The 13,314-nt window shown below is 36.0% G+C and overlaps 1 protein-coding gene across 1 annotated transcript in view; it reads right to left on the bottom strand.

Annotated features, from left to right (window-relative positions):
* THSD7A (thrombospondin type 1 domain containing 7A) overlaps positions 1-13,314 on the bottom strand; it is a 456,679-nt gene that overhangs the window by 79,786 nt on the left and 363,579 nt on the right. The window contains exon 9 of the mRNA XM_032643093.1: positions 10,361-10,476. Within this exon, the coding sequence (XP_032498984.1) occupies positions 10,361-10,476 (116 nt within the window). The remainder of the gene's footprint in view (positions 1-10,360; positions 10,477-13,314) is intronic.

Raw genomic sequence — 13,314 nt, forward strand, 5'->3', positions numbered from 1 at the left:
CTTCGTTATTACATAAGCACTCATGAAAACACCCTTGACTCTCTGTTTTTCTCTCCCTTTCTTGTACTCTTCTGGAAAAGCCCTGACCTTAACCAATGCTAATTATCCTTTTTAAAATGCGTGACTAAATGGGTACTCCATGTTGCCTATTAAAAATTCTCTTACATATTACTAACTTGCCCACTTTTGTACTCTCCAAAATGATGTCACATCTTCTCTCTCACCCACCCTGCATTGTTCACTTGATCCTTCACATGCATCGAGACATTAGAGCAATCATTAAATGCCTTTTCTGTCTCATACCACCAGAAAGTAAGCTTCCTAAACGCAGGAAAATTGTTTTCCTTGTTTACTGCTATATCCTTTATATTTAAAATTGTGCCTGGTAAATCGCAGTTACTTGAAAAATCTGTGTAGAATGAAAAAAGGGAATGTTTACTTAAAAAACTATGTATGATGTTTAACGACATAGTGAAGCATCTAAAAACAATTATCAATAAATGTACCAGCAAATCCTCAATAATAATAATCAGAAATTTGTATTAGTAAGTTTTCCTTCATCATGACCTAAATACTTTCCACATATTGCAACATAATTGAACTTCTAAGAAAGAATGCTTTCAATACGTCAAGTTAAAACATTTACCAGATTCTGGCCATATGCACTATGTAGTGCCTTTCCTACAGGAACTTATAATCACTACAGACAACAAATAATGTAGCTGTAGCTGAACTACAGTTCACAAAGCATAGAGTACTCTACCATATGTTATTTCATTTTTGCCACATAACAACTCAAAGATGTTATAACCAAGGCTTGCAGAGATTAAGTACCTGGAGAGATTAAGGTCACTTGGCTGCTTTGTGGCCAAGATAGGTGTCCAAACCAGATCTGCTGATTCAAAGTCCACTGACTCCATTATACCATGAAACTCACTACTCATTTTTATGTTCCAAAACTAAAACCTGTGTCCTACTATATATGAGTAAATCCAATTTGGTCTTCTACAACCTGCCTCTGTTCTCCTTTCCAACTTCACATCTTGACTCTCCTCGACATACTCCAAGCTCCAGTGGGTTAGATCCCACTTTCTTTCGAACAACACATCTTTTTCATGGTCACTAAGACTTTTCCTGATGGCTTTGATCACTTGGGATTCTTTTATGCATTCTCTCTTTCAAAAAGGCCTCTTTTACCTTTTTTATCAACAAGATTTCCCCTAATATCTGTTCCCTAATATTTTCCCTGTCTCTTCCTTAGAGCTCTTCCTGTTTTACCACTAAATCTTGTCATTGAACCATGTAAGTCTTACATTATCTGATCTATGTAGAAGAGTTCTACATTTTAAATGAGATCAAAAGCTTTTTTGAAGTTCTTCTCTGTGGGGCCATCAATGTGCTAGTTAAGTACAGTAATCAATAAATTAGAAATGCAATAAGTATTTATGCATATTACAGATGAGTATTAATTTAATAAACAGATGTACAGTATTCACAATCTATTTGTTCCCTCATCTATCTGCTAAAATTTTTTCTTTTTTTTTTTTGCGGTACACGGGCCTCTCACTTTTCTGGCCTCTCCTGTTGCGGAGCACAGGCTCCGGACGCACAGGCTCAGTGGCCATGGTTCATGGGCCCAGCCGCTCCATGGCATGTGGGATCTTCCCGGACCGGGGCACGAACCCATGTCCCCTGCATCGGCAGGCGGACTCCCAACCACTGTGCCACCAGGGAAGCCCTGCTAAAAAATTTTTAAGTGCCTTGTATAAGTTATCACAGTTTGTCACATAAAATTTTCTGTATTTTATAAATGGTCAGAGAAGAGTAAATCAGTCTCTTAGAACTGTAAAAATCATCAGCAGAGATCAAGTTAAAAATCATGTTATTTGATGAAATTTCACCCCTATTCAGTTACTCATTATCCTCCTTCCCCTTATTTATCTTTCTTCGAGCATTCATCATTGTCTGATTTATGCCCTGGCTTACAGTACCACTGAATCTAGAACTCTTCAAACCTGATATTTTTCATGCCATGCACAGCAACCCAATGGAATGACTTGCCCAAGATCTTACTGTAAGTGAAATCACTGAGACCAGACCCTGGGGTCCCTCACCTGCACCATGGATTCCCCTACCTCAAAACTTTGACCACTGTGGCTGTCAGTGCTCACTGGCCATTTGGAGAGTGGATCACTGTGGGGTCCCAGATCCCTATATTAGCCCCTAGCAAGTACTTGATGTCCTTTGAGAGAATCAGGAGAAGAAAGCTAAGGAGAGATTGGTTCAAGATGAAGTAGAAGGATGTGCTCTCACTCCCTCTTGCGAGAACACCAGAAACACAGCTAACTGCTGAACAATCATCGAAAGGAAGACACTGGAACTCACCAAAAAAGATACCCCACATCCAAAGACAAAGCAGAAGTCACAATGAGACAGTAGGAGCAGTGCAATCACAATAAAATCAAATCCCATAACTGCTGGGTGGATGAGTCACAAACTGGAGAACACTTATACCACTGAAGTCCACACACTGGAGTGAAGGTTCTGAGCCTCATGGCAGGCTTCCCAACCCGGGGGTCCAGCAACGGGAGGAAGAATTCCTAGAGAATCAGACTTTGAAGGCTAGCGGGATTTGATTGCAGTACTTCTATAGGACTGGGGGAAACAGAGACTCCACTCTTGGAGGGCACACACAAAGTAGTGTGCCCATCGGGACCAGGAGAAGGAGCAGTGATCCCATAGGAGACTGAACCAGACCTACCTGCTACTGCTGGAGGGTCTCCTGCACAGGAGGGGGGTGGCTGTGTCTAACCGTGAGGACAAGGACACTGGCAGCAGAAGTTCTGGGAAGCACTCTTTGGCATGAGCCCTCCCAGAGTCCGCCATTAGCTGCACCAGAGAGCCTGGGTAGGCGCCAGTGTTGGGTCACCTCAGGGCAAACAACCAACAGGGAGGGATCCCAGCACCACCCATCAGCAGACAAGTGGATTAAAGTTTTACTGAGCTCTGCCCACCAGAGCAACAGCCAGCTCTATCTACCACCAGTCCCTCCCATCAGGAAACTTGCACAAGCCTCTTAGATAGCCTCATCCACCAGGGGGCAGACAGCAGAAGCAAAAAGAACTACAATCCTGCAGCCTGTGGAACAAAAACCACATTCACAGAAAGACAGACAAGATGAAAAGGCTATGTACCAGATGAAGGAACAAGATAAAACCCCAGAAAAACAACTAAATGAAGTGGAAATATGCAACCTTCCAGAAAAAGATTTCAGAATAATGATAGTGAAGAATGATCCAGGACCTCGGAAAAAGAATGGAGGCAAAGATCGAGAAGATGCAAGAAATGCTTAACAAAGACTTAGAAGAATTAAAGAACAAACAAACAGAAATGAACAATACAATAACTGAAATGAAAACTACACTAGGAGGAATCAATAGCAGAATAACTGAGGCAGAAGAACGGATAAGTGACCTGGAAGACAGAATGGTGGAACTCACTGCTGTGGAACAGACTGAAGAAATAAGAATGAAAAGAAATGAAGACAGCCTAAGAGACCTCTGGAACAACACTAAACGTAACAACATCCACATTATAGGGGTCCCAGAAGGAGAAGGGAGAGAGAAAGGTCTCGAGAAAATATGTGAAGAGATTATACTCGAAAACTTCCCTAACATGGGAAAGGAAATAGCCACCCAAGTCCAGGAAGTGCAGAGAGTCCCACACAGGATAAACCCAAGGAGAAACATGCCAAGACACAAAGTAATCAAATTGGCAAAAATTAAAGACAAAGAAAAATTATTGAAAGCAGCAAGCGAAAAATGACAGATAACATACAAGGGAACTCCCATAAGGTTAATAGCTGATTTCTCAGTAGAAACTCCACAAGCCAGAAAGGAGTGGCATGACATATTTAAAGTGATGAAAGGAAAGAACTTAAAACTAAGATTACTCTACCTGGCAAGAATCTCATTCAGATTTGATGGAGAAATCAAAAACTTTACAGACAAGAAAAAGCTAAGAGACTTCAGCACCACCAAACCAGCTCTACAACAAATGCTAAAGGAACTTCTCTAAGTGGGAAACACAAGAGAAGAAAAGGACCTACAAAAACAAACCCCAAACAATTAAGAAAATGGTAATAGGAACATACATATTGATAATTACCTTAAACGTGAATGGATTAAGTGCTCCAACCAAAACACACAGGCTCGCTGAATAGATACAAAAACAAGACCCATATATATGCTGTTTACAAGAGACTCACTTCAGACCTAGGGACACATACAAAGTGAAAGTGAGGGGATGGAAAAAGATATTCCATGCAAATGGATATCAAAAGAAAGCTGGAGTAGTAATACTCATATCAGATAAAATAGACCTTAAGTAAAGAATGTTACAAGAGACAAGGAAGGACACTGCATAATGATCAAGGGATCAACCCAAGAAGAAGATATAGCAATTATAAATATATATGCTCCCAATATAGAGCACCTCAATACATAAGGCAACTGCTAACAGCTATAAAATTGACAGTAACACAATAATAGTGGGGGACTTGAACACCTCACTTGCACCAATGGACAGATCATCCAAACAGAAAATTAATAAAAAAAATACAAGCTTTAAATGACACAATAGACCAGATAGATTTAATTGATATCTATAGGTCATTCCAACCAAAAACAGCAGATTACATTTTCTTCTCAAGTGCACATGGAACATTCTCCAGGATAGATCACATCTTGGGGCACAAATCAAACCTCAGTAAATTTAAGAAAATTGAAATCATATCAAGCATCTTTTCTGACCACAATGCTATGACATTAGAAATCTATTACAGGGAAAAAAACATAAAAAATATAAACACATGGAGGCTAAACAATACATTACTAAATAAGCAAGAGATCACTGAAGAAATCAAAGAGGAAATCAAAAAATACGTAGAGACAAATGACAATGAAAACATGATGATCCCAAACCTATGGGATGCAGCAAAAGCAGTTCTAAGAGAATTTTATAGCAATACAAGCCTACCTCAAGAAATAAAAAATATGTCAAATTAACAATCTAACCTTACACCTAAAGGAACTAGAGAAAGAAGAGCAAACAAAACCCAAAGTTAGTAGAAGGAAAGAAATCATAAAGGTCAGAGTAGAAATAAATGAAATAGAAAAAAAGAAAACAATAGCAAAGATCAATAAAACTAAAAGCTGGTTCTTGGAGAAGATAAACAAAATTGATAAACCATTAGCCAGACTCACCAAGAAGAAGGGGGAGAGAACTCAAAGCAAAAAAATTAGGAATGAAAAAGAAGTTACAACAGACACCGCAGAAGTATAAAGCATCCTAAGAGACTACAACAAGCAACTCTATGCGAATAAAATGGACAACCTGGAAAAAATGGACAAATTCTTAGAAAGGTATATCCTTCCAAGACTGAACCAGGAAGAAACAGAAAATATAAATGGAGCAATCACAAGTAATGAAGTTTTAACTGTGATTAAAAATCTTCCAACAAACAAAAGTCCAGGACCAGATGGCTTCACAGGTGAATTCTATCATTTAGAGAAGAGTTAACACCCATCCTTCTCAAACTCTTCCAAAAAATTGCAGAGGAAGGAACACCCCCAAACTCATTCTATGAGGCCACCATCACCCTGATACAAAAACCAGACAAAGATACTACAAAAAAAGAAAATTACAGACCAATATCACTGATGACTATAGATGCAAAAATCCTCAACAAAATACTAGCAAACAGAATCCAACAGCACATTAAAAGGATCATACACCACGATCAAGTGGGATTTATCCCAGGGATGCAAGGATTCTTCAATATATGCAAATCAATCAATGTGATACACCATATTAACAAATTGAAGAATAAAAACCATATGGCCATCTCAGTAGATGCAGAGAAAGCTTTTGACAAAATTCAACACCCATTTATGATAAAAACTCTCCAGAAAGTGGGCATAGAGGGAACCTACCTCAATATAATAAGGGCCATATACAACAAACCCACAGCAAACATCATTCTCAATGGTGAAAAACTGAAAGCATTTCCTCTAAGATCAGGAACAAGATAAGGATATCCACTCTCACCACTATTATTCAACATAGCTTTGGAAGTCCTAGCCAAGGCAATCAGAGAAGAAAAAGAAATAAAAGGAATACAAATTGGAAAAGAAGTAAAACTGTTACTGTTTGCAGATGACATGATAATATACATAGAGAATCCCAAAGATGCCACCAAAAAACTACTAGAGCTAATCAATGAATTTGGTAAAGTTGCAGGATACAAAATTAATGCACAGAAATCTCTGGCATTCCTATACACTAATGATGAAAAATCTGAAAGAGAAATTAAGGAAACACTCCCATTTATCACTGCAACAAAAAGAATAAAATACCTAGGAATAAACCTACCTAGGGAGACTAAAGACCCGTATGCAGAAAACTATAAGACACTGATGAAAGAAATTAAAGATGATACAGATGGAGACATATACTATATTCTTGGATTGGAAGAATCAATATTGTGAAAATGAGTATACTGCCCAAAGCAATCTACAGATTCAATGCAATCCCTATCAAATTACCAACAGCATTTTTTACATAACTAGAACAAAAAAATCTTAAAATGGAGACACAAAAGACCCAGAATAGCCAAGCAGTCTTGAGGGAAAAAAACAGAGCTGGAGGAATCAGACTGCCTGACCTCAGACTATACTACAAAGCTACAGTAATCAAGAGAGTATGGTACTGGCACAAAAAACAGAGATATAGATCAATGGAACACGACAGAAAGTCCAGAGATAAACCCCCACACCTGTGGTCAATTAATCTATGACAAAAGAGGCAAGTATATGCAATGGAGAAAAGACAGCCTCTTTAATAAGTGGTGCTCGGAAAACTGGACAGCTACATGTAAAAGAATGAAATTAGAACACTCCCTAACACCACACAGAAAAATAAACTCAAACTGGATTAGAGACCTAAATGTAAGACTGGACACTATAAAACTCTTAGAGGAAAACATAGGAAGAACACTCTGTGACATAAATCACAGCAAGATCTTTTTTGATCCACCTCCTAGAGTAATGGAAATAAATAACAAAAATAAACAAATGGGATCTACTGAAACTTAAAAGCTTTTGCAAAGCACAGGAAACTACAAACAAGACAAAAAGACAACCCTCAGAATGGGAAAAAATATTTGTAAATGAATCAACAGATAAAGGATTAATCTCCAAAATATATAAACAGCTCATGTAGCTCATTATTAAAAAAACAAACAACCCAATCCAAAAATGGGCAGAAGACCTAAATAGACATTTCTCCAAAGATGTACAGATGGCCAAGAAGCTCATGAAAGCTGTTCAACATCACTAATATTAGAGAAATGCAAATCAAAAGGAGGTATCACCTCACACGAATTAGAATGGGCATCATCAGAAAACCTACAAATAACAAATGCTGGAGAGGGTGTGGAGAAAAGGGAACTCTCTTGCTCTCTTGGTGGGAATATAAATTGGTACAGCCACTACAGAGAACAGTATGGAGGTTCCTTAAAACACTAAAAATAGAATTACCATATGACCCAGCAATGCCACTACTGGGCATATACCCAGAGAAAACCATAATTCAAAAAGAAACATGCAGCCCAATGTTCATTGCAGCACTATTTACAATACCCAGGTCATGGAAGCAACCTAAATGCCCACTGACAGACGAATGAATAAAGAAGTTGTGGTACATATATACAGTGGAATATTACTTGGCCATAAAAAGGAACGAAATTGGGTCATTTGTAGAGACGTGGATGAATCTAGAGACTGTCATACAGAGTGAAGTAAGTCAGAAAGAGAAAAACAAATGTCATATATTAACGCATATATGTGGAACCTAGAAAAATGGTACAGATGAACCAGTCTGCAGGGCAGAAACTGAGACACAGATGTAGAGAACAAATGTACGGACACCAAGCGGGGAAAGCGGTGGCGGTGGTGGTGGTGGTGGTGTGATGAATTGGGAGATTGGGGTTGACATATATACACTAATACTTATAAAATGCATAACTAATAAGAACCTGTTGTATAAAAAAATAAAAAATTAAAAAAAATTAATTTTCAATGATAGGTTTTTTTAAATGAGTAACTTATATCTATTATTCTTCCCTTTCCAGACATATATAATACATAATAAGATAAATTCTTAGACTACTAAATTGGTTCTTAATTCCTGGACATATTCCAATATCTCAAATTAGTTTCAAATTAGTTTGGGATATTCCAATATTCCAAAATATCTTATTTCTAATGAAATGAGACAATTTTACCTGATTTCTCATTTTGAGGAGTGTCTATCCTGGAATCAATTTAATGAAACCTTTTCTAGTTTATTATTTTATTTTATTGAAATGCTTTAGACCAAAAGAACAGTTATTTTGAAATATTTTACTCAAAATAAGGAAATGCCCAATATAAAGAAAAGGCAAATTTTTTTCTATTTTCAAAAATTTTACTTACAAATGTTAAATTTGTGTGAGATTATTAATCATGTCATTATAAATGTAACTGCCTATGTTTTGGAATTATTAGTAAATGGGCTGTCTCATACCAATAGAAAACATCAAGTATAAAACATCCAGCATAAAATTTTCAAGCACATAAATTCCATGTAATAAATAAGCTTTTTCATTGTAGCAATGAATAGACAACAATTATCACAGAAATACTACCTTATGAGAAATACTAACCTACAATCCTACTGCTGATTATGACCAAACTAAAGGATATCATGTTATTTAGTTTTTAAGAAAGTAAGGGGATAAAAGAAGAAAATCTGGATAAAATTGTCAATGACGTTGCTTTATCAATAAGATTAATGCCATTAACGTTTTTAAAGAGTTAATGCTAACTCTTTTTGTCCCCAAAACTTTTAAAATGCCTTAAAAGACTTTTCAAATCAACATTTTCTATTCTTGCGCACTATGTGGTTTAATTTATTTGCTATTTCAAGGGTATTTAAAACAGAAAAAGCATGAAAAGGAACTCATGTTTCAACTATATAAAATAATCACACTGCAAAAACTATCCATTATTAAGTTTATAATCTTATGTAATATCTTCAGGATTTAAAAAAATTCTGGTGATTTAAAACAGTGGTTAAACTAGAAGTTGATTCTTTTTTTAAATTTTTATTTATTTATTTATATTTTGGGGGGCTGCGTTGGGTTTTCATTGCTGCGCACTGGCTTTCTCTAGTTGCGGTGAGCGGGTGCTGCTCTTTGTTGCCATGCACAGGCTTCTCATTGTGGTGGCTTCTCCTGTTGCGGAGCACGGGCTTCAGTAGTTGTGGCACTCGGGCTCAGTACTTGTGGCTCACAGGCTCTAGAGCACAGGCTCAGTAGTTTTGGCACACGGGCTTAGTTGCTCCGCGGCATGTGGGATCTTCTTGGACCAGGGATCAAACCCGTGTCCCCTGCATTGGCAGGCGGATTCTTAACCACTGCGCCACCAGGGAAGCCCTAGAAGTTGATTCTTAAATTGAATCTCTCTAGTGAGAGTCAAGAAGCAAAAGTAAAAGCATAAAAGGAACTGAAGAAAAACTGTCTCTATTTGTCGGGAGAGTAAAATAAAAAATAGGAGACAGTGTCACTTGTGACACTGAGAGACAATGTGACCACTTACTGCATAAGTCACCTGGAGAATGCTCACATCTTTCTCAGCAGCAATGAGAAAGGACCCTATCCTGGAGGGTAAAGAATTAACAAAGTATCTGCCATCGTATTAAAGGGTCTTTGTCTGTGAGTAATGAAAGCAAAAACAAGCCAAACTGGTAACAAATCCTCGTCTTGTAAATGCCTCATGTCATGTTAAGTGTTGGCAGAGGTACAATTTGATCATTTTTCTCTTTCCTTTATTCCCATCCTTTGGGTCATATAATTGAAACTGTACTGAATCTGGTCCCATGGCTATTTCTTGCCACTAAGTAGGTTGAGAGCCATGAGTACTGAGAAGATCACTCTATATTCTTTTTGAAATACATAAGGCCACTATACATTCTTCTAGAATCAATGTTAAAGGAAACATTAATAAAGTTTAGAATCCTTTCACCTTGATCTATAGTATAAAGTTATTTAAGTCAGTCTTGGCATAAAACTCATTTGTTTGGTACTCTAGAAGCTGTATTATTTTCTAGAAGGAAGCCAAAATTTTATGGCATTCATGCCAAACCAGGATTACACAGCCAGCCCCATGTAAGAATAAAAACATTGCTCAACCAAAGGAACTTGGAGGTCCCAGTGAGAGGGTTCCTAGGTGAACCTCCTTCAAAACTCTGCAGATAATACCTTCTTTACATGAGGAAGGGCATGATGTCCAGTCACTGTATGGCGTCACGATACAGTCCTTCCTACAAGGAAGCAGACAGGGCTTCACTGTTTCAGGTCGAAGGCTTTCAGGACACCTGGGAAAAGCAAAGGGAAACTACTAGACCTCTACAGTAATCCAGAAAACCAGGTAATTTAGTATCTTTAGAATTTTTATTGCTGAAATTGCTAAACAGGCATCAATCTGTATTATTTAACTTAACCTCTAGGATCCTTTCTGCTTTTGACAAGGGCTATAAAACCAAGATAATTATTCCAAACTGAAACTCAAGGCAGGAAGTGTAAATTTAATTACAGTAATTGTGCTATGCATTAGAAAATATAATAATTCTATTTTATCCATTTATAACAATCTCTCCATTAATAAATCTGTATTTTGCAACATGCTTTATAAGAAATTTATGGAAGTTCAAATTACCAATTTAAGGACCCAAGGCTACATCTTTGTATAACTAAATAGGCTTATTGCCAATTATAATCTTCCAGGTTATTCTGCACTTTATTTTTACAAAATATGTTTAGCACAAAATAAATTTATAATGGAGTATATTCTATACATAGCATATGCTCAAAAACCAATATTGTATTTATAGCTAAGTATTTCATAACAAATAAGTAAAAAAATAATAAAAGTGTATAGCTCATTAAGATAAACAATTTTTGCTTTATTCCTGGTTTCATTCACTGTCTCTACTCTTTCTTTTCTTCCATTTTATTCCTAGTTTTAAATTATTGGGTTTTAAATATTTTTATAAATTACAATATTTTTAGAACAAAAAGAGTAATATAAATAAAACAAAAGTAGCCAATAAGTAATTTAAAGAAAAATAAAACACTGTGTTCTTGACATAGAGTAAAATTTATTATTATTTTAAAAAAATACACCAAAAATATATTAGGAAAACAAGAGAAAAATAATGACAAAACACTGAAATGTCTTACACTATAAAGGTTTTCACTTCCTAAAAGATAATTTTAGGAAGCTGATATATGAGTTTTAAATATACTGTTTTGTTTATTGTTATTGTTTTGTTTATTGTTATTACTTATTACATGGTTTTCACATTTTCCAATTCTTCTCTGCATCTTCACAGTCTGATTCTACTATCATGAGTGGTCAAATGTTGGTCAGGAACACTAGAAGAAGATGTATATTATGACAACAAAATATAATAACATAATTCATGTAACTAAAAGTACTTAATGTTCTGATTCCTAAGAAATTCTCTTTTGAGGTCATATCAATCTCTGACAAGTAAGCTAAGAGGCAGTGAAGAAATAAACCGAACAATCAATGTAACTGTTGCTGGAATAATTTGGCAAATTAGTGAAAAATGGGATTTAAAAATACTCCCCATAGAAGAAGCCAAAGTTTTTGTTAAGTCAAGATAAACTCAACAAGTAAGTTAATCAGGTTTTCAGAACTGAACTATGAGTGAAAAAACCAACATCATTCATTTCCTTCTCATAATTTCTTTATAGTGCTTTGCTGACACTTCCTTTTTAATATATCTATAATTTTTTTATCTATATATCCTATCTCATCCAGAAGTATTATGTTCTATTCAGCTATACAGATACATGCCTTTCTCTCTCATTCTGTAACACTAGGGTTTATTTGAAAGTGGATTTAAAAAAAATATATTGGATTCAACATTTCAAAAAGAAATTATCTCCCTGGTTTATGTTGAGTATAGGCCTGGATTTTCCTAATTGCTATGCCTACTCAAGGTCATGCATGGCAAAGAAATTCAGATGAGAATCATAGAAGGCAACGTTTTTTTACAATTGAGTTTATAAATCACTAGAATTATAACTTAACCTACATGCTTAACCAGGAAATATTATATGGCAAAACCCACATATAATCCTGTTAATTCTTTTGAAACTATGGAATTATTGATTAGTAATTATTATTGGAAGCACTCCTCCTCAATGAGGCAGTTTTATAACTTTAACAGTGGGAGAGCATTACTCAATTACATGCTCTTCAAATTTTAGCCCTCAATAAATCAACGGAATTTACGTTATCATTGACAACCTCCAAAATTCTGTTTTATATGGTTTAGAAATTTCCTTAGCAAGATACTTGGTTAACTGTGGAGAAAAAAATTACGAAAAACAAAGCCATTAAATGAACACACAAAGATAAATTATACAGCCTAGATTACATCCAGTAAAATGAATTCAGACTTCCTTTGGTGAGGCAATTGGTTCAGTCAACATGCTTCTTTTCTCCTTTGTACTGTTTGTATTTAGTGTCTGTGGTTTAAATCAAGGAATTGATTTTCCCCCAAATCTTATTCAAGGTCAAATTAAACAGATGTGATAGGAGTCGAAGTTTGTTACTCGGAGGATAGATAAGATCAATAACATTGATTTTACCATTGCACAGTAATCTGTTTTATTAAGAGGAGTTTAAAACAAGGTTTCTATTTGCATTTTTGTTTCAAATGCCTAGTACTGAAAAGCAGTCATCGAATTTAACCTAGTATTTAGGCATAAGGGTAGTAACATTTTCTTTTGAATTCACAGTATTTGCTTAATTTTTTAGAACTTTAAGGGCAAAGTAAACCCATTTGATTTAACAAATCTATACTTGTATCCAGGTCATTGAATAAATGCTGCAAGGGTAAGGCACATTTTTAATGGATTATTGTGGTGGTCTGACATGGAGCTTCAGGAAACCCTTTCTACTCAATGATTTAATAACATTAATCCACCAGGCTTTTCCACACATAGGCTTGTGCGTATGTACATCCAATGCTCAGAAATATATTTTGTAGTTTGCATAAGTGAGGAAAATACCAACAGCAACATCTAAAAAGTGATTAACTGCAAAATAGGAACAGAGTGAGCTTACCCATAGAAGCTCAGCACAGCAACCCTCCAATCTGTACCATGACAAGTTGGTC

This window comes from Phocoena sinus, chromosome 9, assembly GCF_008692025.1.
Source record: "Phocoena sinus isolate mPhoSin1 chromosome 9, mPhoSin1.pri, whole genome shotgun sequence".
In the NCBI taxonomy this organism is placed as follows: Eukaryota; Metazoa; Chordata; class Mammalia; order Artiodactyla; family Phocoenidae; genus Phocoena; species Phocoena sinus.